This window comes from Sebastes fasciatus, chromosome 12, assembly GCF_043250625.1.
Source record: "Sebastes fasciatus isolate fSebFas1 chromosome 12, fSebFas1.pri, whole genome shotgun sequence".
Classification (NCBI taxonomy): Eukaryota; Metazoa; Chordata; class Actinopteri; order Perciformes; family Sebastidae; genus Sebastes; species Sebastes fasciatus.
In genome coordinates, this window is record NC_133806.1 from 24,935,525 (window position 1) to 24,960,807 (window position 25,283).

Here is a 25,283-nt window from a genome sequence, read left to right on the forward strand (position 1 = left end):
GAAATATTCTGCTTCAGTCCAAATCTGTTGGCATTTAGCCTTTCAAAAACAACATCTTACTGCAGTGAAAAACAGGTTGCTCTGCCGCTCACACCTGTATTAATGGTCTAGCAGTGATCTGACAACACCATCAATTACAGTTAAATAACCACAATAACACTAAATCCATTTTTTTCCATTTTTTGGGGTGATGTCATCATAAAATATGACGACAGACATTCGGTACAGCCCTAAAATGAATGAATAATCATATTTCAGTTCCATGAAAGTCGTTTAATAAAGAATAATTGATGTTTGTCATTTCAGTCTCTAACTGACCCTTATTTTCCTCAAACTTTCCTCTTAGTTAATCTTTTCTCTCTCAGCGTTACAGTCAGCATGTTGCTCTGCTTCATTAGTCGCTTCATTAGACTGCTTCCTGTTTATTTGGACTTTAACGTTTAAGACCTGTCAGCTTCAGTAACTCATTAGCAAGGAGTCATGAGTCAGATGAAGATGATGATGATGATGTACTCAGACTAACCAACCCTCCTGGTTTCCTCTCGGGGTCACAATTCTCCAGATTTATGACAAAAGTTCATAACCTCTTTTCCTTTTTGTTATTTCAACCTGTTTCTGTCTCTGTACAGCATCTATCAGCGTCTATCAGCATCTATCAGCGTCTATCAGCATCTATCAGCGTCTATCGGCGTCTATCAGCTCGACTGTCTCCACCCAGACGACAATACAGCTACACCTGATGTAATTTCCTGGGGGAGGAGAGCTGCTTAAGGTTGGAGCTGCACTCGCCGCAAGCCGTCGTGGCGCTACCTATTGGAAATAAGGGTTGTCAGAGGTCAGTGGTTGCGTTGAAAGGAGCTTCAGTGACTGAGAGGAGGAGAGAGAGATGGAGAGAATTAAGAGAAAGAAATACTGAAGCAGGAGCAGAAAATGAATGAGTGAAAACTGATGATGTCAGAGATTCACACCAGAGACACCAGTTACTCTGTATTCAGTCCTGAGTATTATAAGTCAAATAAAAGTATTTAACATAAAACTGCTGTCGCTGTTTACTTTATAATTATTTGTTATTTTCATTCTTTAAAAGTCACCAGAATGCAGGAAACAAGGGAGGACCTCCAGACCCCCCCACTCTGGGTTAGAGATCCTCCCTGGTTCTGAGGTCTGGAGGTCGGCAGGTCTGACCAGACTGGTGCGTCTCTGTAGGACGACAGAGTTAGTAAAGACGGAGAACTACAGGCTGTTATTTTGCAAACCGACGTTTATCTTCTGTTTTCACTGTAAACTCACACAGTTCCACACATTGAGGACTGGGAGCTGCCCAGTACAACCAGTCTGATCTGATGGTCACTGAGCAGCTCCACTGGAATTAACCCCCCACCCCCACTTCATCAGCACCACACAGGCTTAAAGGGGACTTTAAGATAAAGAGAGCAGGTGAGTGTTCGGTATGAAGCCACACCATGCCGAGCCGAGCCGAGCCGATCCGTGCCGAGCCGAGCTGTGCCGATATTTGCCTGTGAGACTGAGAGGAAACAGCTGATCCTCTTCCTCCTCTTCCTCTTCAAGAGGGTGAAGCACCATCTGGGAGAAACCCCCTCCTCCCCACAGCCCCCCCGGAGCAGAGCAGCGGCGTGGAGCACCAGAGAGGACGTGGTCCGGCGGGGGGGCATCCATGAGGGAGGGGGCGGGGCCGGAGATACGAGGGGACGCAGGAGTGGCGGAGGGGACGGAGGAGCGACGGAGGGGGGAGAGGTGAGAGGAGGACAGACCCTCCCCTGAAGAAGAGAAGAAGAAGAAGGAGAAGAAGAAAAAGAAGAAGAAGAGGGAGGTGAAAGGACGACTGAACAAGGCTGCTGGTTGTTAAAGATGCTGACAGACATCACCAGACGATCACAGAGTGATCCAGGCTGGTGTCACACAGATTCAGTTGAACTGATCACATGTTGTAAATCTAAATGTTCCTGTCTCACCTGAAAGAACATTTAAACTTAATAACAGCTTTTCGGCCAGTAAAGGATGATAACCATGGATGTATTAACACTAACAGCTAAATAATGACACAGACAGAGAATAAGGTGCATACAGGTGTCAGTATGTACGTCAGCTGATCAGTGACGACGTATCAAAGATGTTTGAGCTCATTTAGAAACTGAGAGCACTGACACATTGATTTTTACTCTTTACTCTGACTTTTCCTTGGATTCAAATCAAACTCCCAACAGGTCCTTCTGTACATTCGGTTCCTGCATTTTAATGTCAATTTTCTTTAAACATACATCTTCTTTATAAGTATGTATGTAATATATACTGTATATACGTACATCATGTCTTCTGAATTATGTTCTTCCTTCTGATCACGACGTAAAAAGTTATTACTATTCATTACTTTTTAAAACCTAGGAAGTGTTTTCTCAGACAAAACTAGTTAGAGATAAACACTGCTGTTATAGAGCAACATCACACACACACACACACACAGTATATATATGTATATACATATATATACTGTATATATGTTGTGTGAAGGCTTCCTGCATGCTCTCTGCAGACCGACCTGCAGGTTTCAACATGACAGAGCTTCAGGTCACATCAGCATATTAAATCATTCTTCACTAACAAACAGGATTTATGAGTCTGGATATGAAAACGCTGACTCGTCACATGGTGTTAGCTGGTTATTAACGCTGACTCAGCAGGTCTGTTCAGGTTAGTGAGGAGGACAAACAACAGGCCTCCAGATTATATTATTAATTAAGTATTAACTGTGGTAAGGTGAAGTTCAGAATGGTCTCACCGTTGCGTTCCAGTAGATGGGAGTCGGAGTGTTTCTTGCCGATATCAGCGAAGGATCGAACCAGCGGGATCCGGTTGCTCAGCTTCTTCTCGCTCTGATGGTGGTGACGCCTCAACATGGCCTCCTTCACCTTCTCTCGACCGTCCTCCTCCAGCTGACCCGACGCCAGCATGCTGTCAATCACCATGTCTGCACGGGAGGCGGGACAACAGGAAGTACATGACACGGGACGCGGTCTGGACATGTTTTACAGCATTCAGCTCACCTTGATGAGTGATATTCTCCTACAAACTGATTGAGGCCACATTTCAGTCCCGGTTCAGTGGTTCCAGTACAATCTCCAGAACTGACCTGCGATCTCTTCGATGGTGTTGGCCCTCATGTCGAGCAGCACGGTGCCGTTCAGGATGCAGGAACGCAGCTCAAACAGACTGTGAAGGGACAACGTGGCCACGTATGGTTTACTCCAACGCTCGCCGCCGTCCTCTACGTCCTCCTCAAACTTCAGCCACCTGCAGACACATCACACAGAAGTTTAACTTCATATACCAGAGCTCAGGTACTGGGAGCTCCCATACTAACCAACCCTCCCGATTTTCCCAGGAGACACCCGTTTTTCATCGCCCTCTCCCGGTTTCCTCCCGGGGTCACAATTCTCCCGTATTTCTCCAAATTTATGACACATTTTCACACCTTTTTTTCCTTTTCGTTATCTCAACCCATTTCTGGCTCTGTACAGCCTGTATCAGTTCTACCATTTCCTCCCGGACGACAATACAGCTACACCAAATGTTGTTTCCCGGTGGAAGAGATGCTCGCGACAGAACACGGTTTGACAACGGGCAGCGCCCAAAGTCGGGCTTTGCTCGACGCAGCAAAAAGCCATCGTGGCAAGGTCTCAAAGTATGGTAGCTCACCAGGATAGCACGGATGTAGACCGTCATGTCAGGTCTTAAATAAATCAGACTTTTCCAGGCTCCAAAAGATTCTGGATGCACAGAAATGAGCTAAATTTGGCAACAAAAGTGGCATTTTTTGTCACGTTCGCTGCATTCAGATCATCTTTACTCTGCAGTATCGGTTTGGTTTTGGTTCAGTCTGACTGCTGGTCTGAAACCATCCAGGCATGAACGAGGTGTTCAGAACTAAATCCACAGAATTAACTGACAGAGTCCTACAGGGCAGTGACACATCTTCAACGCTCAGATTAAGAATCCAGATTAAATGAAGGTTCATCCTGGTCAAAGAAGGAAGGACCAGCCGAGTGAAGTGGTGAGTTATTATGAATAAAGTTAGAAAGGATCATCTCAAATCTCATCTAAAATCAGAACAGAAGACCAAACAGTGAGCCAGAGTCTGGAGTAGAAGTGTGCTCGCCTGGCCGTCTCCTTCCACTCCTGGAAGTCTCCGTCTCTGAATGCGATCTCGTCCAGCTCGGTGAACAGGTCGTGGGGGATGTGCTCCTCGTCGCCGTCCTCTGTCCCGAGGATGAAGTGGACTCTCTGAGACGGCGTGTCTGCAGGGAAACAACCAGTGACATGTTAGCAGGTCATCACTTTATGACCATCAGTGCGAGTGTGTGATTAATACCGGACAGACCGTAAGAGGGCGACTCTCGTCCGTCCTCGCGATCTGAGCGGTCCCGTCGTTTCCGGTGATGTCGGTGTCCTCGGTGGCGGTGACGTCTTCGGGTGTCTCGTCCCATAGGAACGTGAACGCCAACATACACCGCTCTGTGACCTGAGGAGGGAAATACTGTCACTGACCAGCTCAGAGAGCCTTCATTACATCACACTCATTATTCAGAGTGGTTAAATATCGTCATCAAATAAATACACTAAAATAAATAAGTGCATCACTCCAAAACAAACAACAAATAAAAGTGGCTTCTACAAAATCCATGAAAATAAATGTACATTTCCTGCTTCTACTGATGCAAATGATATGAAAATCAAAATGTTCAGAAGTATCACCGGCTGACTGACTGGTGTGTATAAATACATCATCTCTGCTACTTCCTGTTGACTGTAAACACTGTGTGTGTGTGTGTGTGTGTGTGTGTGTGTGTTATTGGAGGACTCACTCTCCAGTTCTTCCTTCTCAAAGTTGGTGTGGAGGGTGGAGCTGGTCTTGCCCCGGTCCAGTACCGCCTCCTCATCGTTCCCCTGCAACAAGAGAATTAATCAGTTCCTCCTGACTCCAGACCGACTACAGACTGTCTCCAGACTGTCTCCAGACTGACTCCAGACTGACTCCAGACTGACTCCAGACTGACCTGCAGACCGACTCCAGACTGACTCCAGACTGTCTCCAGACTGACTCCAGACTGACTCCAGACTGAATCCAGACTGACTCCAGACTGACCTGCAGACCGACTCCAGACCGACTCCAGACTGTCTCCAGACTGACCTACAGACTGACTCCAGACTGACCTACAGACTGATTCCACACTGACTCCAGACTGACCTACAGACTGATTCCAGACTGACTCAAGACTGATTCCAGACTGACAGACTGACCTATAGAATGACCTCCAGACCGACTCCAGACTGACCTACAGACTACCTCCAGACTGACCTTCAGACCGACTCCAGACTGACCTATAGACTACCTCCAGACTGACCTACAGACTGACCTTCAGACCGACTCCAGACTGACCTACAGACTACCTCCAGACTGACCTTCAGACCGACTCCAGACTGACCTAAAGACTGACCTACAGACCGACTCCAGACTGACCTACAGACCGACTCCAGACTGACCTCCAGACTGACCTACAGGAGGTGCTTACGGGCCAAAAGAGAGTGCACGTAAATGGAAACAACGCAGGTTTAATGAAACTTCTGTTAGACCTCAAGGATTCACACTCCGGCTGCAACTAACCAGTATTTCATTATCCATAAATCTGCCCGTTGAAATTCGAAAATAGTGAGAAAAACATCCCCATTATAATTTCCTACGGCTCAATGTGACGTTTTCAAATGTCCAACGGTTCAAAATTACAAATATTCAGTTTACCAACATTTAAGACGAAGAGAAGCATCAAATCCTGAAAATTACTAACAATGAATTAATTATCAAAATAGCGGCTTATCAAAGGACCAGTGTGTAACATTTCAGAGGCTCTAGCAGCAGAAATATCATATTAATAACTGTTTTCATTAGTGTATAATCATCTGAAACTAAGAATGGTTGTGTCATAATCATCATCAGGGCTGGGGCGATTCACCTCTCTCCTGATTCCATTCTATCACCATACTTGGGTGCCGATTCGATATGTATTGTGATTTTTAAGTATTGCGATTGGATATTCTGATTTATTGTGATTTATGTTAACTTTAACACTAGACCATGGGAAAAAGTTGAAACATACACTTCTAGAGACTTTTACTTTGTAAAATCTCTAAATGAATCCAATACAAATGTTTGATTTTCAGCATGTATGTAGTCAGAGATGTCCTGAAGTCATATATATCAGTCATTGTCAGGAATTATTTATTAAATTTGTTGCAGCAACCCAAAAATCAAAGAATAAAGACATTTACCTCACAAATTAGTGGTATTTTCTTTTTAATTTATAACGGACATGTAATGTTTTATACTCCCGTCAGCTCCGTTCTCTTTATACATCCATGGTCAGCTCCATTTGAATGCATTTAACATAAATGTCAGTATATGGGTGCTCTACAGTTGTAGCGTCGGCCCATTTGACCACGGAGATGAGAGTGACGGCCGGCTCGACTGCACGTTACCGCGATACAATAACGTTTCCTGTGCGTGACAGAGTTAGCATGCAGCTTTAGCCGTGATGTCTAGCTCTGCTTTTCCTGCAATGTGTGAAACCAAAAGTGTTTCCATACTTTACTGGATGTGTAGTGTTTACCACGCTGGATTTAACATGTGAGGGTGCAGGTCCTATCCACGCAGACCCTCCAACGTTTCCTACTTTCTCGTTTCGGCTCGCTGCGGTTTGTTTTGGTTGACGGATACGGAGCGGATACGGAGCGGATATGACGTCACGTTACTCAGACTACAACAATAAAAGTGGTAACTTCCTTCTACCTCTGCATAGACTCAAATGAAGCAAATACATTTATATCGATTCTGCCATTAAAACATTATCAGATATAAAAAACACCTTCCACACAATTTCACACCTCGATCATCTCTTTACTCGACTGCGTGAAGAAAAGGTGGCGTGAGCACACAAATCTGTTCATGACCTGCAGGTTTAATTCTACGATTTTATATCTGATCCCCAAACTGGTCCCAGTGTGTCACCGTGGACAGACGACTTTAAGGTCATATCACCACTTCAACTGTGCACCGACACACTCAGACTGCCTGGCTCCGCCCACAGCCGGTGGGAACGCCGTGACTCATCACACCATCACCACCAGGAAGTGCTCTGACAGCTGGACGGAACAAGAGGCTCAGCTGATCAAATAAACATGATGAGAGTGTTTAGTGTTGAGAAGTGAGCAGGACGACATGCAGACTGCGGATGTTAGCAAGGGGAGCGTGTCAGACAGGAAGTGCAGCTCCGTGGTTGTTCCAGCAGCACGCTGACAGATAACACACACACAATGACAGTGCTCCAGCTGTGAACCTCCACTGTACAGACACACACAGCTGGAGATGATCCATCCAGCTCATCAGGTTAAATATAGACTTCCTCTCCCCTCATACCAACCAAACGCATGATGGGACTGATCTGAGTTCAGCTCTTATATATTCATCTTATTCTCTACCTGAACTAGGGTTCTTCCTCACTGCGTCATGTTTTGTTCTCACTTCTGTTTAGAGCAGAAGTGTCATTATTTAGCTTAGCGTCACCGGTGTTAATACATCCATGGTTGTCATCCTTTACTGGACAAAAGGCTGTTTTTAAGCTTTAAAAAACTGTTATTAAGTTGTAATGTTTTCTTTAGGTGAGAAAGGAACCATTTATGTTTACAGTATGTGATCAGTTTAACCAAATCTGTGCTGAAATGTGCGTGCCGCTGTGTGGTGAAAGCCTCTCAGCGTTGAGATTGTTCTCCTGTGGTCACTGACGTCCTGACGTTGTTGAATCAGAAATGGAGGAAATAAATCTTGTATATGTCTGTGGTCACCCCGAGCTACGACCGGAACAAACTCTGTGTAGAAACCACAAACTGTCAATGGTAGAAACAACAACGTCACTGCCGTATTTATGCCTACATGACTTTATGTTGAGTGTTGATGGAGCAGCTGTATAGCCTGGCACTGATCCATCCAAACGCCACTCAGAAAACAAGCATTTTAAAAGTTGTTTGCTTGTCGTCTTGGCAACAGACCTGACAAAGCATGAATTCAGACGTTTTCCTAATCAGCATCATTATGTAGTTATTTCAGCATCATTTTGATCTGTTTATTGATATTAAATCACAGCTCAATCTGTTTATTTTGGGTTCATACCTCAGTAGTGACGTGTGACTGCTAGATACAGTCAGTGCAATGACTCTGTATGTGAATACTGCTCGCCGCCGGGTGATGTTATGAACCCAGACACGACGGCGTTTTGTTTTCTGACATATCTGGGACTTCACCGACATGTACAAAACAGCAACAGTGGTTATTTCTTCCATGGTTGATGGAGGAAAGAATAGTTGTTGGTATCTATGGAGACAAGCTCCTCCTCCTCTCCGGAGCGTCTACAACGAACACAAATGATACCGGCAGTCCAACTCACGCCAGTAAAGCGAGGGGAAAATTCTCTTCACTCTGGATGTGAACACAGCTTTAGTTTGCTCTCCTGTTCACACCTGGTGACAGAAGGAGAACATAAATCTACCAAAAGCAAAATCTGGTCACAAATCAGATGTGACCGTGTAGACGGTGATTTCACTAAATAAAGAGGATATTTAGAGGAGCAGAGATAATGTGGTGGTTTAGAGGAGTTTATAAATAAGATCTGACCCGGAGGAAGCTGGATCTGATTGTGACTCAGATCAGTTTTCAGTTTAAAGGTCTCCTCCTGAAGAAGAACCGTCTGGAGGCTCCAGGCTGCTTCTCTACACACTGACTGCTGCTTTAATACAGAAATATCACTAAAGACCGGTGGATTCAGACTTGTTCTGCTTTCTGTGCTGTTAAATTATCGTCTTTATTGACTTGTTGCTGTCAGATAACGGGCCGCTACTGACTCAATAGCTAGAATGGGTATCGGTGACAATGGAGTCGATATATTAAATTCAATGTTGATATACTATATACTTTATATACTGGAAATTTTATTCCTGTTTAAGTTTTGACCAGTTTGTTGCTGAATTAAAAAGGTTTACACCTGATTTATAATTCCTGTTAATTTGGAAGGTGTTCTACCAAGTTGTTGGTGTACGATTTATTATAATGATAATAAACAATTCAGTAAATTTATATCCATTTGTTACATTTAGTTTTACAAAGTTAAGAAAACAATGTTTAAGTCCAGACTGATGTTGTCTTGCACATAACAGAATGATCCAGTCACTTCCACACAGTGAGGCATACAGATGATTCATTAAACACTGGTATCAGATAGGTACTCTGTATCAGCCGATACACAGAGCCCAGGTATCGCTATCAGGACTGAAAAAGTTGGATCGGTGCATCCCTAAATAAAAACAGCTACAACAGTCTGGTATGTTCAGAAATTGACATCACTTTACTGTAATGTAGCATTTAAAACCAGGAAAAGACAACACATATTATATTATGATATATTATGATAAATTATGATTTATCACGATATCCAAAATCTAAAATGATATCTAATCTCATATCATGATATCGATATAATATCGACATATTGCCCAGCCCTAATAGATGGATATAGATGTAGCTGATTCTGTGCCGGTCACATTCATTTTCATTAATAAAACTAAAATAATTGTCAGATTTTGTGCTCTAATGGAATATTTCTGCATTGATGAACTTTCTTAATATTTACATATGTGACTGTATTCAAAGGGTTAGATTACAGGAGGGTTCGTCTTTTCCTGTTTGACTATTTACCTCAAATGTTTGATGAGCCTGAAGAACATGTCATCCTGAGAGCAGTTATTAACTAAACTATCTAACAATCAGTTAACTAAACTATCTCTAACAATCAGTTAACTAAACTATCTCTAACAATCAGTTATTAACTAAACTATCTCTAACAATCAGTTAACTAAACTATCTCTAACAATCAGTTATTAACTAAACTATCTCTAACAATCAGTTAACTAAACTATCTCTAACAATCAGTTAACTAAACGATCTAACTATCAGTTAACTAAACTATCTCTAACTATCAGTTATTAACTAAACTATCTCTAACTATCAGTTAACTAAACTATCTCTAACAATCAGTTAACTAAACTATCTCTAACAATCAGTTATTAACTAAACTATCTCTAACAATCAGTTATTAACTAAACTATCTCTAACAATCAGTTAACTAAACTATCTCTAACAATCAGTTAACTAAACTATCTCTAACAATCAGTTATTAACTAAACTATCTCTAACTATCAGTTATTAACTAAACTATCTCTAACAATCAGTTAACTAAACGATCTAACTATCAGTTAACTAAACTATCTCTAACAATCAGTTAACTAAACTATCTCTAACAATCAGTTAACTAAACTATCTCTAACAATCAGTTAACTAAACGATCTAACTATCAGTTAACTAAACTATCTCTAACAATCAGTTAACTAAACTATCTCTAACAATCAGTTATTAACTAAACTATCTCTAACTATCAGTTATTAACTAAACTATCTCTAACAATCAGTTAACTAAACGATCTAACTATCAGTTAACTAAACTATCTCTAACAATCAGTTAACTAAACTATCTCTAACAATCAGTTAACTAAACTATCTCTAACTATCAGTTAACTAAACTATCTCTAACAATCAGTTATTAACTAAACTATCTCTAACTATCAGTTAACTAAACTATCTCTAACAATCAGTTAACTAAACTATCTCTAACTATCAGTTAACTAAACTATCTATAACTATCAGTTAACTAAACTATCTATAACTATCAGTTAACTAAACTATCTATAACTATCAGTTAACTAAACTATCTATAACTATCAGTTATTAACTAAACTATCTCTAACAATCAGTTATTAACTAAACTATCTCTAACAATCAGTTAACTAAACTATCTCTAACAATCAGTTAACTAAACTATCTATAACTATCAGTTAACTAAACTATCTATAACTATCAGTGGTATGATGAGACACAGAGTGAGTTCTAGGTACGTACCAGTGACATGGCTCTGGCCACCCTGTGACTGACTATATCTCCCCAAAATTCTCCCATCCTGTCCAGAACCCGTCCACTGGGTCAAAACCAAACAGCTCTCAGAGAACCAGAGGAACACGGTGAGATAAACCCGCAGCTCAGAAACGAACCGAGTGGATCCAGTCGTCCAGGTTCACTAAATACAGACTACGACTCCTCGAGTATTTATAGACCCGAGTGTTGCTTCACTGCCTGGAGGTCTGAGATCAGCAGCACAGAAGAAGAAAACACAGGGGGGGGGGGGTTCCAGAGAACGGGTCGACCACATTACTGACAGAACAGAAGAAGAAAACACAGGAGGAGGGGCCTAATCAACAGGTCGACCACATTACTGAGCAGGAAAAACACTAACGGAGCAGAAAACTGACAAACTGAACTCAACTGACCTGAAACAACCAGGAAATACTTCTAGTAGTATTACTACTACTTTAACTATTAATACTACTACTTTAACAACTAATACTTCACCTCAATCTCTGATACTTCTGATCACTGACAGGAACTCAGATATACATCCTGTATTATATGCGTTATCTTATAGAGCTGGGACAACAAGTCCCTCAGGACCAACAAGTCCCTAGTCAGGACCAACAAGACCCTAGTCAGGACCAACAAGACCCTAGTCAGGACCAACAAGACCCTAGTCAGGACCAACAAGACCCTAGTCAGGACCAACAAGACCCTAGTCAGGACCAACAAGACCCTAGTCAGAACCAACAAGACCCTAGTCAGGACAAACAAGACCCTAGTCAGGACCAACAAGACCCTAGTCAGAACCAACAAGACCCTAGTCAGGACAAACAAGACCCTAGTCAGGACCAACAGGTTTTCTATTTTCCAGTACCAGTACAGTAGAAACCCTCCTTCCTCCCTGAACAGTAACACCAGTCTTTTTCCTCTCAGCTCAGGAATTCTACTGAGAATCAACAACAGGCCACAACATGAACACAGAGCTCATATACACCGATCAGCCATAACATTAGTACAGCATGGGCACCATGACCGGTCTGCAGCTACGCAGCCCCATACGCAACAAACTGCGATGCACTGTGTGTTCTGACACCTTTCTATCGGAACCAGCATTAACTTTTTCAGCAATTTGAGCTCCAGTAGCTCTTCTATTGGATCGGACAACACGGGCCAGCCTTCGCTCCCCACGTGCATCAATGAGCCGTGGCCGCCCATGACCCTGTCGTCGGTTCACCGGTTTTCCTTCCTTGGACGACTTTTGGTAGGTCCTGACCACTGCAGACCGGGAACATCCCACAAGAGTTGCAGTTCTGGAGATGCTCTGACCCGGTCGTCCAGCCATCACAATTTGGCCCTTGTCAAAGTCACTCACATCCTTACGCTGGCCCATTTTTTCTGCTTCCAACACAAAGTTCAAAATGTTCACTTGCTGTCTAATATATACCACCCACTGCCAGGTGCCATGGTAACGAGATAATCAATGTTATTCACTTCACCTGTCGGTGGTGTTAATGTTATGGCTGATCGGTGTTTATACTGTACCAACACATGAACACAGAGCTCATTGCTCTCAGTGAACCTCCCCCTGAATAAATAAAAGGTAAAAAGAAAAAAGAAAATCCAACACATGAGCACAGAGCTCATATATACATGTATACTGTATCATCAATGAGGAGGTTTTACATTTCCTCTTCTGTTTCAGCACATCAACACACTCCTCCGGCTCTGGAAACCACAAACAAATGATCAACAGGAAGAAGCTTTAAATGTCATGTGACAGATGTTCAGGACCAGCTGCCCCCCCCCCTCCTCTTATCAAACACTACAGAAACAGATGAACAGTTGGATCAGACTTCCCTCGTGCTGCATCTCAGTGGTTCAACATGACTGGAGGGCTGTAATGGCTATTTTTAATATTTTAACAATCTATGATATTACTGTGTGTCTGGAAGTGAATGATCAGCTGAATCTGCAGCTCCACTCAGCTTTACAGCACTTTATAGAGCTATACAGAGCTTTATAGAGCTATGAGCTATATATATATATATAGCTCATAGCTCTATAAAGCTCTGTATAGCTTATAGTATAGTATATATATAGTATATATATATATATATATATATATACTATATATATATATATACTATATATATATATACATACATATATATATATACATATACATATACATATACATATATATATATATACACACATACACACACATATGTGTGTATATATATATATATATATATATACACACATATGTGTGTATATATATATAAACAGTATATATATATATATATATATATATATATATATATATATATATATAAACAGTATACTGTATATGCTGAACTAACCGTAGACACCTGCCTCGCTCATGGACTTCATCTGGTTTAAATTTAGTCTCCAGACTCTCCTCAGGTTTTGGTTTTCTTTTCTCAGTTTTTTTTTCTGTTTGTCTTCAGCTTCTTATCTCACCTGCACAAATTTACTTTTCTTGTGTTTTTTCTCTCTTATCATTTTGAATCTCTTATCCTGAAGCAGATAATCTAAACTAACATTCTGCAGAGAGATTGTTGGAATGTGCAGATGCTGAAAATATGTACGTGGTAGACAGAGACTGAAAAGTGAATAAACTGTAATGCAAACAGGAATGTAGTTAATGAATATGTAGTAAATCACGAAGTAAAAGTATATCAAAGATGTTGATCTCACATGAATGTTTAAATAGAGACTGAAGAGGTCTCACTCTGTAGGAGTTTTTAGAACTACAGTACGGTGGTGTCACAGAGTGGAGCGTCTTCCCTCACAGAAGATCTTTGGTCCAGATACACACAAACATTTCAGTTTTATTTTGTTCTAATATCAAAAATTGCTGAGTGAACTAACATACACACGTAGGCAAAATTGTTGGTACCCTTCCGTTAAAGAAAGAAAAACCCACAATGGTCACTGAAATAACTTGAAACTGACAAAAGTAATAATAAATACAAATTTACTAAAAATTAACTAATGAAAATCAGATATTGCTTTTGAATTATGGTTCAACAGAATCATTTTAAAAAACAAAATAATGAAACTGGCCTGGACAAAAATGATGGTACCCATAACTTAATATTTTGTTTCACAACCTTTTGAGGCAATCACTGCAATCAAGTGATTTCTGTAATTCTGCACCTGTCGACAGGTATTTTGGCCCATTCCTCTTGAGCAAACTGCTCCAGCTGTCTCAGGTTTGAAGGGTGCCTTCTCCAGACTGCATGTTTCAGCTCCTTCCACAGATGTTCAATAGGATTTAGATCAGGGCTCATAGAAGGCCACTTCAGAATATGAAGAAATGTTTTGTTCTTAGCCATTCTTGGGTGTTTTTAGCTGTGTTTTGGGTCATTATCCTGTTTGAGGACCCATGACCTGCAACTGACACCAAGCTTTCTGACACTGGGCAGCACATTTCGCTCCAGAATGCCTTGATTGTGTTCAGATTTCATTGTACACTGCACAGATTCAAGACACCCTGTGCCAGATGCAGCAAAGCAGCCCCATAACATAACCGAGCCTCCTCCATGTTTCACATTAGGTACAGTGTTCTTTTCTTTGGATGCTTCATCTCTTCGTCTGTGAACATAGAGCTGATGTGACTTGCCAAAAAGCTCCAGTTTTGTCTCATCTGTCCAAAGGACATTCTCCCAGAAGCTTTGTGGCTTGTCAATATGCATTTTGGCAAATTCCAGTCTCGCTTTTTTATGATTTGGTGTCCTCCTCGGTTGTCTTCCATTAAGTCCACTTTGGCTCAAACAGTGACGGATGGTGCGATCGGACACTGATGTACCTTGACCTTGGAGTTCACCTCTAATCTCTTTGGAAGTTGTTCTGGGCTCTTTGGTTACCATTCGTATTATCCGTCTCTTCGATTTATCATCAATTTTCCCCTTGCGGCCGCGTCCAGGGAGGTAGGCTACAGTCCCATGGACCTTAAACTTCTGAATAATATGTGCAGCTGTAGTCACAGGAACATCAAGCTGCTTGGAGATGGTCTTATAGCCTTTACCTTTAACATGAAGGTCTATAATGTTCTTTCTAATCTCCGGAGACAACTCTCTCCTTAGCTTTCTGTGGTCCATGTTCAGTGTGGTACACACCATGATACCAAACAGCACAGTGACTACTTTTCACCCTTTAAATAGGCAGACTGACTGATTACAAGTTTGATTACATGTCCCTATGGTCAAATTATTTTCAATCTTTTCTAGGGGTACCATCATTTTTGTCCAGGCCAGTTTCATTAGTTTGTTTTTTAAAATGATTCTGTTGAACCAAAATTCAAAAACAATGTCTGATTTTCATTAGTTAATTTTCAGTACATTTTTATTTATTATTACTTTTGTCAGTTTCAAGTTATTTCAGTGACCATTGTGGGTTTTTCTTTCTTTAACGAAAGGGTACCAACAATTTTGCCTACGTGTGTAAGTGTTAACTACTGTCTGTGAGAGTGGATCAGTTTTTAATTAATTATTAAATTATTCTATGATTGCATATATAATTATGAGTGTTTCTCATAATTACTGCAGTATCTAACGATCAATAAATCATCATCATCATTGATTGTTTGGTGTATAAAATGTAGGTGACAAAGAAAACCAGCAAATATTCAAATTTAGAAACTGTAAAATAGTGAATTTCAGGTGTTTTTACTTAAAAATGAACTAAAATGATAAATGGAGTAAATGCTTAAGGTTATGTTGACATGTTGATTCTGGGTATATATATATATATATCATCACATGTGCAGATTGTTGCATAAAATTAGGCTATATTAAAAAAACAAAAAAGATAAATAGAAATTATTGTGATATGATTTTCTGTTGATCAAATCATCATTTCAGCACATTATTCATAATTATAAGATGGTTGCAAATTTCACCCTATATATTTTTTTATAATTATTAATACAGACAAACACTAAGTATCATTAATCACATTATAGTAGTACACTGTGAACACACACTACATCCTGCTGCTACTAATCACCTCACTTTCCCTCTTTAGTTGCTTCTTTATAGTTTCTATTTTACTTCTACTCTCATTTGAGCTTTTTATACCTCTTATCATTTATGTTTTACTTTCTCTATTTATCTGTACGTATTAATACAATTTCCTCTCTGGGAATCAATAAATGTTAATCTTCTCTTATATTTAAAAAATCTCTTTAATTTATCATTAAATGTGACAATTAATCACAATATTGATCGCAGGTGATAATCAACCTGCCAGGTATCAAATAGTATTATATTATATTATATTATTATGTAACCCGAGATCTACATGTATAGAGAAAGCAATATCAGAGATTTAATGTCTGAACATTATGGGATGTAACTCATCATTTAACACAACTGAGATCAGATCTTCACATGTGAAACCGACAATCATCCACAGAGCTAACCAACGCTACTCAGGAAAGTTTTAATACCTAGAGTCTTTAAACTAGAGGACACTGACCCATGTCCCATTTCCATGGTAACGGCATCATCCAGCATGATGCTGATGAGGAGCCTCTCTGTCAGCATCATCAGAACAGGTGCTTTGCTCAAAGGCACTTAAACTAGAGCTTCAACCAGCTCCTCCCTGCTGACTGACTGGATGATGGGAATCACAACACACACTTGTCTCATACCGCCTTCATCACGGACAACACGCTGATGATGATGATGATGTGGCTTAAGATACTCAAACACCCTTACTTCCAACCACTTACACAAAAGAAACAAGTGATATTATTAACAACAGCCTAGACCAAACTCCATTCATTAACTTGATAATTTAATGTATTTGTGCTTACCGCGCAAACTGCGTACGTTGTACGACAAATTAAATCATTGTTCGGGATTAAATACAGATAAATCTCATATCCGGCATGTAAACAGGAGTGACATCTGTCCGCATTCATATCAAAAACGTACTTTGATAATAAGCCAAACTATTCTCCGCCACCACCCAGAGCGGTGTGTTCCGGCGGTAGGGAGTGATGGGAATGGTCGCCAAGCAAACAAGAAAAACTGAGATATTATATGAAGGAGAACCGCTGGGTGGATGCAAGCCATGCCGAATGGAAGAGCAGCTCTTTACGAGTCAGATTCTGGTTTTAAAACTATTTCAACACCGACACAGATGTGCTGGGAGCGTCGGTAGCAAGAATCACCACTTTTTCTAACGGGGTTCCGCACGGTTCACTTCTGAGGAGAAACGGACGCGCATCGTTACTTCACTTCCTGGCATCAGCGTGGTCTCTTAGAAACAAAAGCAGTCGGTTTCCAGCCGCTGTTTCAGCTTCTCCGGTAACTACCGGACACTTTAAACTGTTCGGTTTAAAACACGTGTTTATTTCTGACACTATGTTATGAGAAAGTGTCCAGTTTGTGTGCTCAGGCTCCGGCTGGTGGTCAGCCCGCTGAGGGGGCGCTAGCCGCCGGCTAACAGCTCCTCTACCGGGGTACTTACCGAGCGGAGGAGCGGTCTCATCTGCTCGCTGTGCTCTTCCTCCATCTACACAACACGCTGATAGATACTCCTCTTCTTCTCCCCGCCGGGCTGCTGCTTCATCAGCTTCGTTAGCTCACCACCGGTTCCTCTTCTTCTCCTCTTTCAACACTTTATAACTGTCTGGAGCAACATTTAACTCACGCTGCAGAGCCCGCCTCCTGCTGACTGACAGCTGAGACATCCGCTGACGTGGCAGCGATCGGTTTGCTTCCACCAATCCCCGGGCCAGAAAGGGCAGTGGGCGGAGCTAAACCGTCTATTGTTAGTGATAATTAAATAACTTTATCACTAATTAAATAACTTTATTATTAATTATTTTATAATATATTAGGAGTGAGCAGAGTACCTGAGCAGGTAGTGAACAGAGTACCTGAACAGGTAGGTAACAGAGTACCTGAGCAGGTAGTGAACAGAGTACCTGAACAGGTAGGTAACAGAGTACCTGAGCAGGTAGTGAACAGAGTACCTGAGCAGGTAGTAAACAGAGTACCTGAGCAGGTAGTGAACAGAGTACCTGAACAGGTAGGTAACAGAGTACCTGAGCAGGTAGTGAACAGAGTACCTGAACAGGTAGTGAACAGAGTACCTGAGCAGGTAGTGAACAGAGTACCTGAACAGGTAGGTAACAGAGTACCTGAGCAGGTAGTGAACAGAGTACCTGAGCAGGTAGTGAACAGAGTACCTGAGCAGGTAGTGAACAGAGTACTTGAACAGGTAGTGAACAGAGTACCTGAGCAGGTAGTGAACAGAGTACCTGAGCAGGTAGTGAACAGAGTACCTGAACAGGTAGTGAACAGAGTACCTGAGCAGGTAGTGAACAGAGTACCTGAACAGGTAGGTAACAGAGTACCTGAGCAGGTAGTGAACAGAGTACCTGAGCAGGTAGTGAACAGAGTACCTGAGCAGGTAGTGAACAGAGTACTTGAACAGGTAGTGAACAGAGTACCTGAGCAGGTAGTGAACAGAGTACCTGAGCAGGTAGTGAACAGAGTACCTGAACAGGTAGTGAACAGAGTACCTGAGCAGGTAGTGAACAGAGTACCTGAACAGGTAGGTAACAGAGTACCTGAGCAGGTAGTGAACAGAGTACCTGAGCAGGTAGTGAACAGAGTACCTGAGCAGGTAGTGAACAGAGTACCTGAGCAGGTAGTGAACAGAGTACCTGAGCAGGTAGTAAACAGAGTACCTGAGCAGGTAGTGAACAGAGTACCTGAGCAGGTAGTGAACGTAGCACCTGAGCAGGTAGTGAACATAGCACCTGAGCAGGTAGTGAACAGAGTATCTGAGCAGGTAGTGAACAGAGTACCTGAGCAGGTACTGATAATTCTCTTCAGGTTCATCACTATCAGAGATGTCTGTTGATGTACGCAGTCTCCTCTACTAGAACAACTCAGTAAAGTATATCAAAAGGCATTGTGGGAAACGTAGGACATGACAAAGTGAAGCAGACGTAGATGAGGCAGGTTGGAGGAAAATCAAACAAACACAGACAATGTGAAAGAGATGAATATCGTATCAATAAGTTTATGACGAGCAGGGAAGTGATTTTCCCGCTCTATGAGACAGACCCTGAATGCACCACAGTCCTCCTCCTGTGGGAACCACAGAGAGACTTTTCAGTTGACGATGGAAAACTAAATAATAATTGTTATAAAGGGACTAAATCATGTTGGAGGAGACACATGAAAGAGTTTCTCAGTAAAATGACCTTTTGAACAGCTTATCTGTGATTAGCAGCTCCATGTTTTTTGGTGTTTCCTCCTGCTGCTGTAATCCTGACAGATTATTTCATTACACTAAAGTCATTGTTGTTCCCACAAAGCAGCCCAGAGGCCTCTGGCTCCCCTCACACTCCTTTATTCAATGCTTTCTCCTCACGGAAATAACACATGAGCTGGTTTCATATTCTATTAGCAGTTATTTAAAATCTCTAAAATTACGTTTTTTGTTTTTACCTTTTACATTACTGCCATAAATATGACTTATCACCTCATAATTATGAGAACGTTTCTCATAATTAGTGCTGCAACTAATGATCATTGTTTTATTGATAATTTCTGCCAATTCTTTTCTTGATTAATCAATTAATTGCTTGGTGTATAAAATGTGAGATATATTCTAATAATGACTATAACATGTAGGAGACAAAGAAAACCAGCAAATATTCAAATTTAGAAACTTAAATTATTGAATTTCAGGTGTTTTTGCTTAAAAATGAACTAAAATGATAAATGGAGTCAATGCTTCAGGTTATGTTGACATTATGATTCTGGGTATTTATTACCAGTTGTCCTTTTATTTTATTCTAGATTGGGATTGTTTGGGGGGTACTGTCTAAAAAGAAAACATTAATCTGTAATACTGTATCATCATATGTGCAGATTGTTGATATATATATCTATATACTGTATATACAGTATCTATATCTATATAGATCTATATAGATATAGATAGATAGCTTATCAAAATTGTTGTGATAAATTTACTGTTGATCGACTCATTGTTGTATATCGTTTATTATCGTTATTATACATTGTTATATTGCTTATGTATATATACAGTATATATATATATATATTTGTGTGTATATATATATACTGTATATATATAAACTGGTCTTTCCCTGCTGGGTTGAAGTTGAAAGCAGCTCCAGTCTGGCTGGTTTTCATTAAGTGAGCAGATTAACAGATTAAGCAGTGAGCTGTTGGCAGGAGACGAGGCTCCGTACTGCTTTCTAATTAATATTTCAGACGAACTTTGACCTGCTGCGTGTTACATAATACCATCCACTCTATTGTTCTTCATTAAGGAGGTCCAGCACTAATATATTAATCTGCTGACATGAACATGCTGTCAAAATAAAGATGATCTTCTTCTATAATATGAATATGCATATGAAGAGCAAACTGCAGTTACATGTTTCAGTTTGTCAGTAAAGTGGATGGAAAATAACATTTCTATCAAAACACACCAGGCAGTTGAAACCAGAAACCAGTTGGGACACTAAACTGGTTCCAATCTTCTGAATCTCTGCACAGCCACTTTTCATTTGATGGGTCAAAATTGTATTTCTATACAGTAAACTGTATCAGTGACATAAGACAACATAGTACAAACACTATCAATAATACTAAAAAACATCTAATATTTGTTTTATGTGTTCTGATGCTTAAATGTAATAACTTCTATAATAATAATAATTATCTTTATATATATACATTTTATATCTACACTGCAAAAAGATTTCAATATTCAACAAGTACAAACAAAACCACAAAATATGTCGTTTCTCATTATTTTCCAAATCACTGTAGTATTAGTATTTTTACTGTAACTGAGTATTTCTATAGTGTTGTATAAGTACTTTTACTGTAACAGAGTATTTCTATAGTGTGGTATAAGTACTTTTACTGTAACAGAGTATTTCTATATTGTTGTATAAGTACTTTCACTGTAACAGAGTATTTCTATAGTGTTGTATTAGTACTTTTACTGTAACAGAGTATTTCTATAGTGTGGTATTAGTACCTTTACTGTAACAGAGTATTTCTATGGTGTGGTATTAGTACTTCTACTCTAACAGAGTATTTATAGTGTGTGGTATTAGTACTTCTACTCTAACAGAGTATTTATATAGTGTGGTATAAGTACTTTTACTGTAACAGAGTATTTCTACTGTGCGGTATAAGTACTTTCACTGTAACAGAGTATTTCTATAGTGTTGTATTAGTACTTTTACTGTAACAGAGTATTTATAGTGTGTGGTATTAGTACTTCTACTCTAACAGAGTATTTCTATAGTGTTGTATTAGTACTTTTACTGTAACAGAGTATTTATAGTGTGTGGTATTAGTACTTCTACTCTAACAGAGTATTTCTATAGTGTTGTATTAGTACTTTCACTGTAACAGAGTATTTCTATAGTGTTGTATTAGTACTTTCACTGTAACAGAGTATTTCTATAGTGTTGTATTAGTACTTTTACTGTAACAGAGTATTTCTATAGTGTTGTATAAGTACTTTAACTGTAACAGAGTATTTCTATAGTGTGATATTAGTACTTTTACTGTGACAGAGTATTTCTATAGTGTGGTATCGGTACTTTTACTAAAGTAATAGGAGTACTTCCTCCTCTACTCTGATGTTGGTGTTCAGGTATTAACGTTAATATAAATATGAAGCATTATAACGCTTCATTCCACCTTCAGTCGTCCGTTCGTCTTTTATTCATGGTCAGAATATAAACTGACTCAGGGTCAGTCTGACCTCTGCCTATCTGAACCTCTGCGGCGCCCTCCGATGGTCCAGCAGCTCTCAGATCAGCTCATCATCACCGTCAGCTGGTGGAGGCGTCAGACCGGCAGATGGAGGACTCTCTGCTGGGCGGAGCTCAGCATCAGCAGCTTCCTCAGGTGAGTCAGGACCAGGTGCTTCATACCGCCCGGCGGCTTGGAGCCAGCCAGAGTGATGCATTGTGGGAGGTGAGGTCTGTGAGGCAGGCAGGTGGTGATGAAGGGGTTAACATGTTTGATCTCACAGAGGACTTATGGTACAGACGAAGACATGTTACCTGGTGGGTCTGCTGTGGACCTGCAGCCTGGTGCTGGGGGGTCGATGGAAGCCCCCCGGGACCGACAGAGAGTCTCTGTAGACAAGACCACGACGGGACGTCACCGCGGGAAAGTGAGGACACGTCGCCAGCTGGACCACAGAAGAAGAACGGTCCGTTAACACCAGGAGTTAACTGGAATACAGTAGAAGTACTCCTGTCTGATAGAAACTACAGTAGAAGTACTCCTGTCTGATAGAAACTACAGTAGAAGTACTCCTGTCTGATAGAAACTACAGTGGAAGTACTCCCGTCTGATAGAAACTACAGTGGAAGTACTCCTGTCTGATAGAAACTACAGTGGAAGTACTCCCGTCTGATAGAAACTACAGTGGAAGTACTCCTGTCTGATAGAAACTACAGTGGAAGTACTCCCGTCTGATGGAAACTACAGTAGAAGTACTCCTCTCTGATAGAAACTACAGTGGAAGTACTCCTGTCTGATAGAAACTACAGTAGAAGTACTCCTCTCTGATAGAAACTACAGTGGAAGTACTCCTCTCTGATAGAAACTACAGTAGAAGTACTCCTGTCTGATAGAAACTACAGTGGAAGTACTCCCGTCTGATAGAAACTACAGTGGAAGTACTCCTGTCTGATAGAAACTACAGTAGAAGTACTCCTGTCTGATAGAAACTACAGTAGAAGTACTCCTGTCTGATAGAAACTACAGTGGAAGTACTCCCGTCTGATAGAAACTACAGTGGAAGTACTCCTGTCTGATAGAAACTACAGTGGAAGTACTCCTCTCTGATAGAAACTACAGTGGAAGTACTCCTGTCTGATAGAAACTACAGTGGAAGTACTCCTGTCTGATAGAAACTACAGTGGAAGTACTCCTGTCTGATAGAAACTACAGTGGAAGTACTCCCGTCTGATGGAAACTACAGTAGAAGTACTCCTCTCTGATAGAAACTACAGTAGAAGTACTCCTGTCTGATAGAAACTACAGTGGAAGTACTCCCGTCTGATGGAAACTACAGTGGAAGTACTCCCGTCTGATGGAAACTACAGTAGAAGTACTCCTGTCTGATAGAAACTACAGTAGAAGTACTCCTGTCTGATAGAAACTACAGTGGAAGTACTCCTCTCTGATAGAAACTACAGTAGAAGTACTCCCGTCTGATAGAAACTACAGTAGAAGTACTCCTGTCTGATAGAAACTACAGTAGAAGTACTCCTCTCTGATAGAAACTACAGTAGAAGTACTCCTGTCTGATAGAAACTACAGTAGAAGTACTCCTCTCTGATAGAAACTACAGTAGAAGTACTCCCGTCTGATAGAAACTACAGTGGAAGTACTCCTGTCTGATAGAAACTACAGTGGAAGTACTCCCGTCTGATAGAAACTACAGTGGAAGTACTCCCGTCTGATAGAAACTACAGTGGAAGTACTCCCGTCTGATAGAAACTACAGTGGAAGTACTCCTGTCTGATAGAAACTACAGTGGAAGTACTCCTGTCTGATAGAAACTACAGTGGAAGTACTCCCGTCTGATGGAAACTACAGTAGAAGTACTCCTCTCTGATAGAAACTACAGTAGAAGTACTCCTGTCTGATAGAAACTACAGTGGAAGTACTCCTGTCTGATGGAAACTACAGTGGAAGTACTCCCGTCTGATGGAAACTACAGTAGAAGTACTCCTCTCTGATAGAAACTACAGTAGAAGTACTCCTGTCTGATAGAAACTACAGTGGAAGTACTCCTGTCTGATGGAAACTACAGTGGAAGTACTCCCGTCTGATGGAAACTACAGTAGAAGTACTCCTGTCTGATAGAAACTACAGTGGAAGTACTCCTGTCTGATAGAAACTACAGTGGAAGTACTCCTGTCTGATAGAAACTACAGTAGAAGTACTCCTGTCTGATAGAAACTACAGTGGAAGTACTCCTGTCTGATAGAAACTACAGTGGAAGTACTCCTGTCTGATAGAAACTACAGTGGAAGTACTCCCGTCTGATGGAAACTACAGTAGAAGTACTCCTCTCTGATAGAAACTACAGTAGAAGTACTCCTGTCTGATAGAAACTACAGTGGAAGTACTCCCGTCTGATGGAAACTACAGTAGAAGTACTCCTGTCTGATAGAAACTACAGTGGAAGTACTCCTGTCTGATAGAAACTACAGTAGAAGTACTCTTCTCTATAGTATAGTACTAGTATAGTACTATACTATATAGTACTAGTCTCTATATTAGTGTCTTCAGTAGGAACCAATGAGAGCTGAGGGACACAGACAGGAAGTCAGACCGTATAGAGAGACGGACCCAGCAGCAGGATGTATTGCAGCAGACTGTAGTTCTCCAGCTGATCTGAGAGCAGCTTCAGTGTTTCAGGTCGTTGGATCTAAATGGAGCGCTGAGTCCTCCGGGGCCCGGTCCCCCCAGGGTCCAGACCTACTTCTGCTCTAATTAGATCATTAGACCTCCTTTAACTCTTTAACTCTCCATCTGTCTTTATAAAACATCTTTAAACTAATTAGTCTTCCATTTCCTGATAATTTATTTTATTTTTACTTTGTTCTGACATTAAAAATACACTGAATGAATATAGTAGTATATCGATTACTAGAAATGGCTTATTATATTATTATAGTGACACAGATGCTCTCTCTTTATTTCTTCTTTTTTATTTCACTTTAGTGTGTTATAGATGGATTATTATAGATTGATTATTATAGATTATTATAGATGGATTATTATAGATTACTATAGATGGATTATTATAGATGGATTATTGATTATTAACACTGTCAGGATTAATTTAACCCGATTGTTTCTATTACTGACGTTACCTGATAAATATAACTATGATTGATAATTAGAAATATACTAAAGACTAAAGACTTCTACATGATCTAAACATCCCTGATGATCTCTGCTGTGAGTTAAAGTCAAACTATCATCATCATCATCACAACATTAAACATGAATAAAGTCTGATCTACTCACAGAGACGAAGGTTGCCATGTTGCTGCTTCTGTTCTACAGAGAGACAGAGTGATGTCATCAGGAGGGCGGTGCTAAATGATGTCATTATTAGAGACA

At 40.6% G+C, this 25,283-nt stretch overlaps 2 protein-coding genes across 3 annotated transcripts in view; one reads left to right on the forward strand and one right to left on the reverse strand.

Moving 5' to 3' along the window:
* The window catches only part of LOC141779467 (sodium bicarbonate cotransporter 3-like), a 38,266-nt gene extending 20,470 nt beyond the window's left edge, over nucleotides 1–17,796 (reverse strand). Inside the window, exons 1-6 of one of the 2 annotated variants that reach the window (XM_074654318.1) lie at nucleotides 17,584–17,796; nucleotides 4,881–4,962; nucleotides 4,397–4,537; nucleotides 4,175–4,313; nucleotides 3,149–3,309; nucleotides 2,798–2,986 (exon numbers count right to left, since the gene is read on the reverse strand). In XM_074654318.1, coding sequence (XP_074510419.1) covers nucleotides 2,798–2,986; nucleotides 3,149–3,309; nucleotides 4,175–4,313; nucleotides 4,397–4,537; nucleotides 4,881–4,962; nucleotides 17,584–17,628 — 757 coding nt within the window. In that variant the 5' untranslated portion in view covers nucleotides 17,629–17,796. Of the gene's footprint in view, nucleotides 1–2,797; nucleotides 2,987–3,148; nucleotides 3,310–4,174; nucleotides 4,314–4,396; nucleotides 4,538–4,880; nucleotides 4,963–11,070; nucleotides 11,295–17,583 lie in introns of those variants that run through there. The other variant, XM_074654317.1, reaches the window with a different exon arrangement.
* Nucleotides 13,498–25,283, forward strand: part of LOC141779470 (transmembrane protein 79-like) — a 114,162-nt gene continuing 102,376 nt past the window's right edge. Inside the window, exon 1 of the mRNA XM_074654321.1 lies at nucleotides 13,498–13,502. The gene's annotated coding sequence lies outside the window, so the exon portion shown is untranslated. The remainder of the gene's footprint in view (nucleotides 13,503–25,283) is intronic.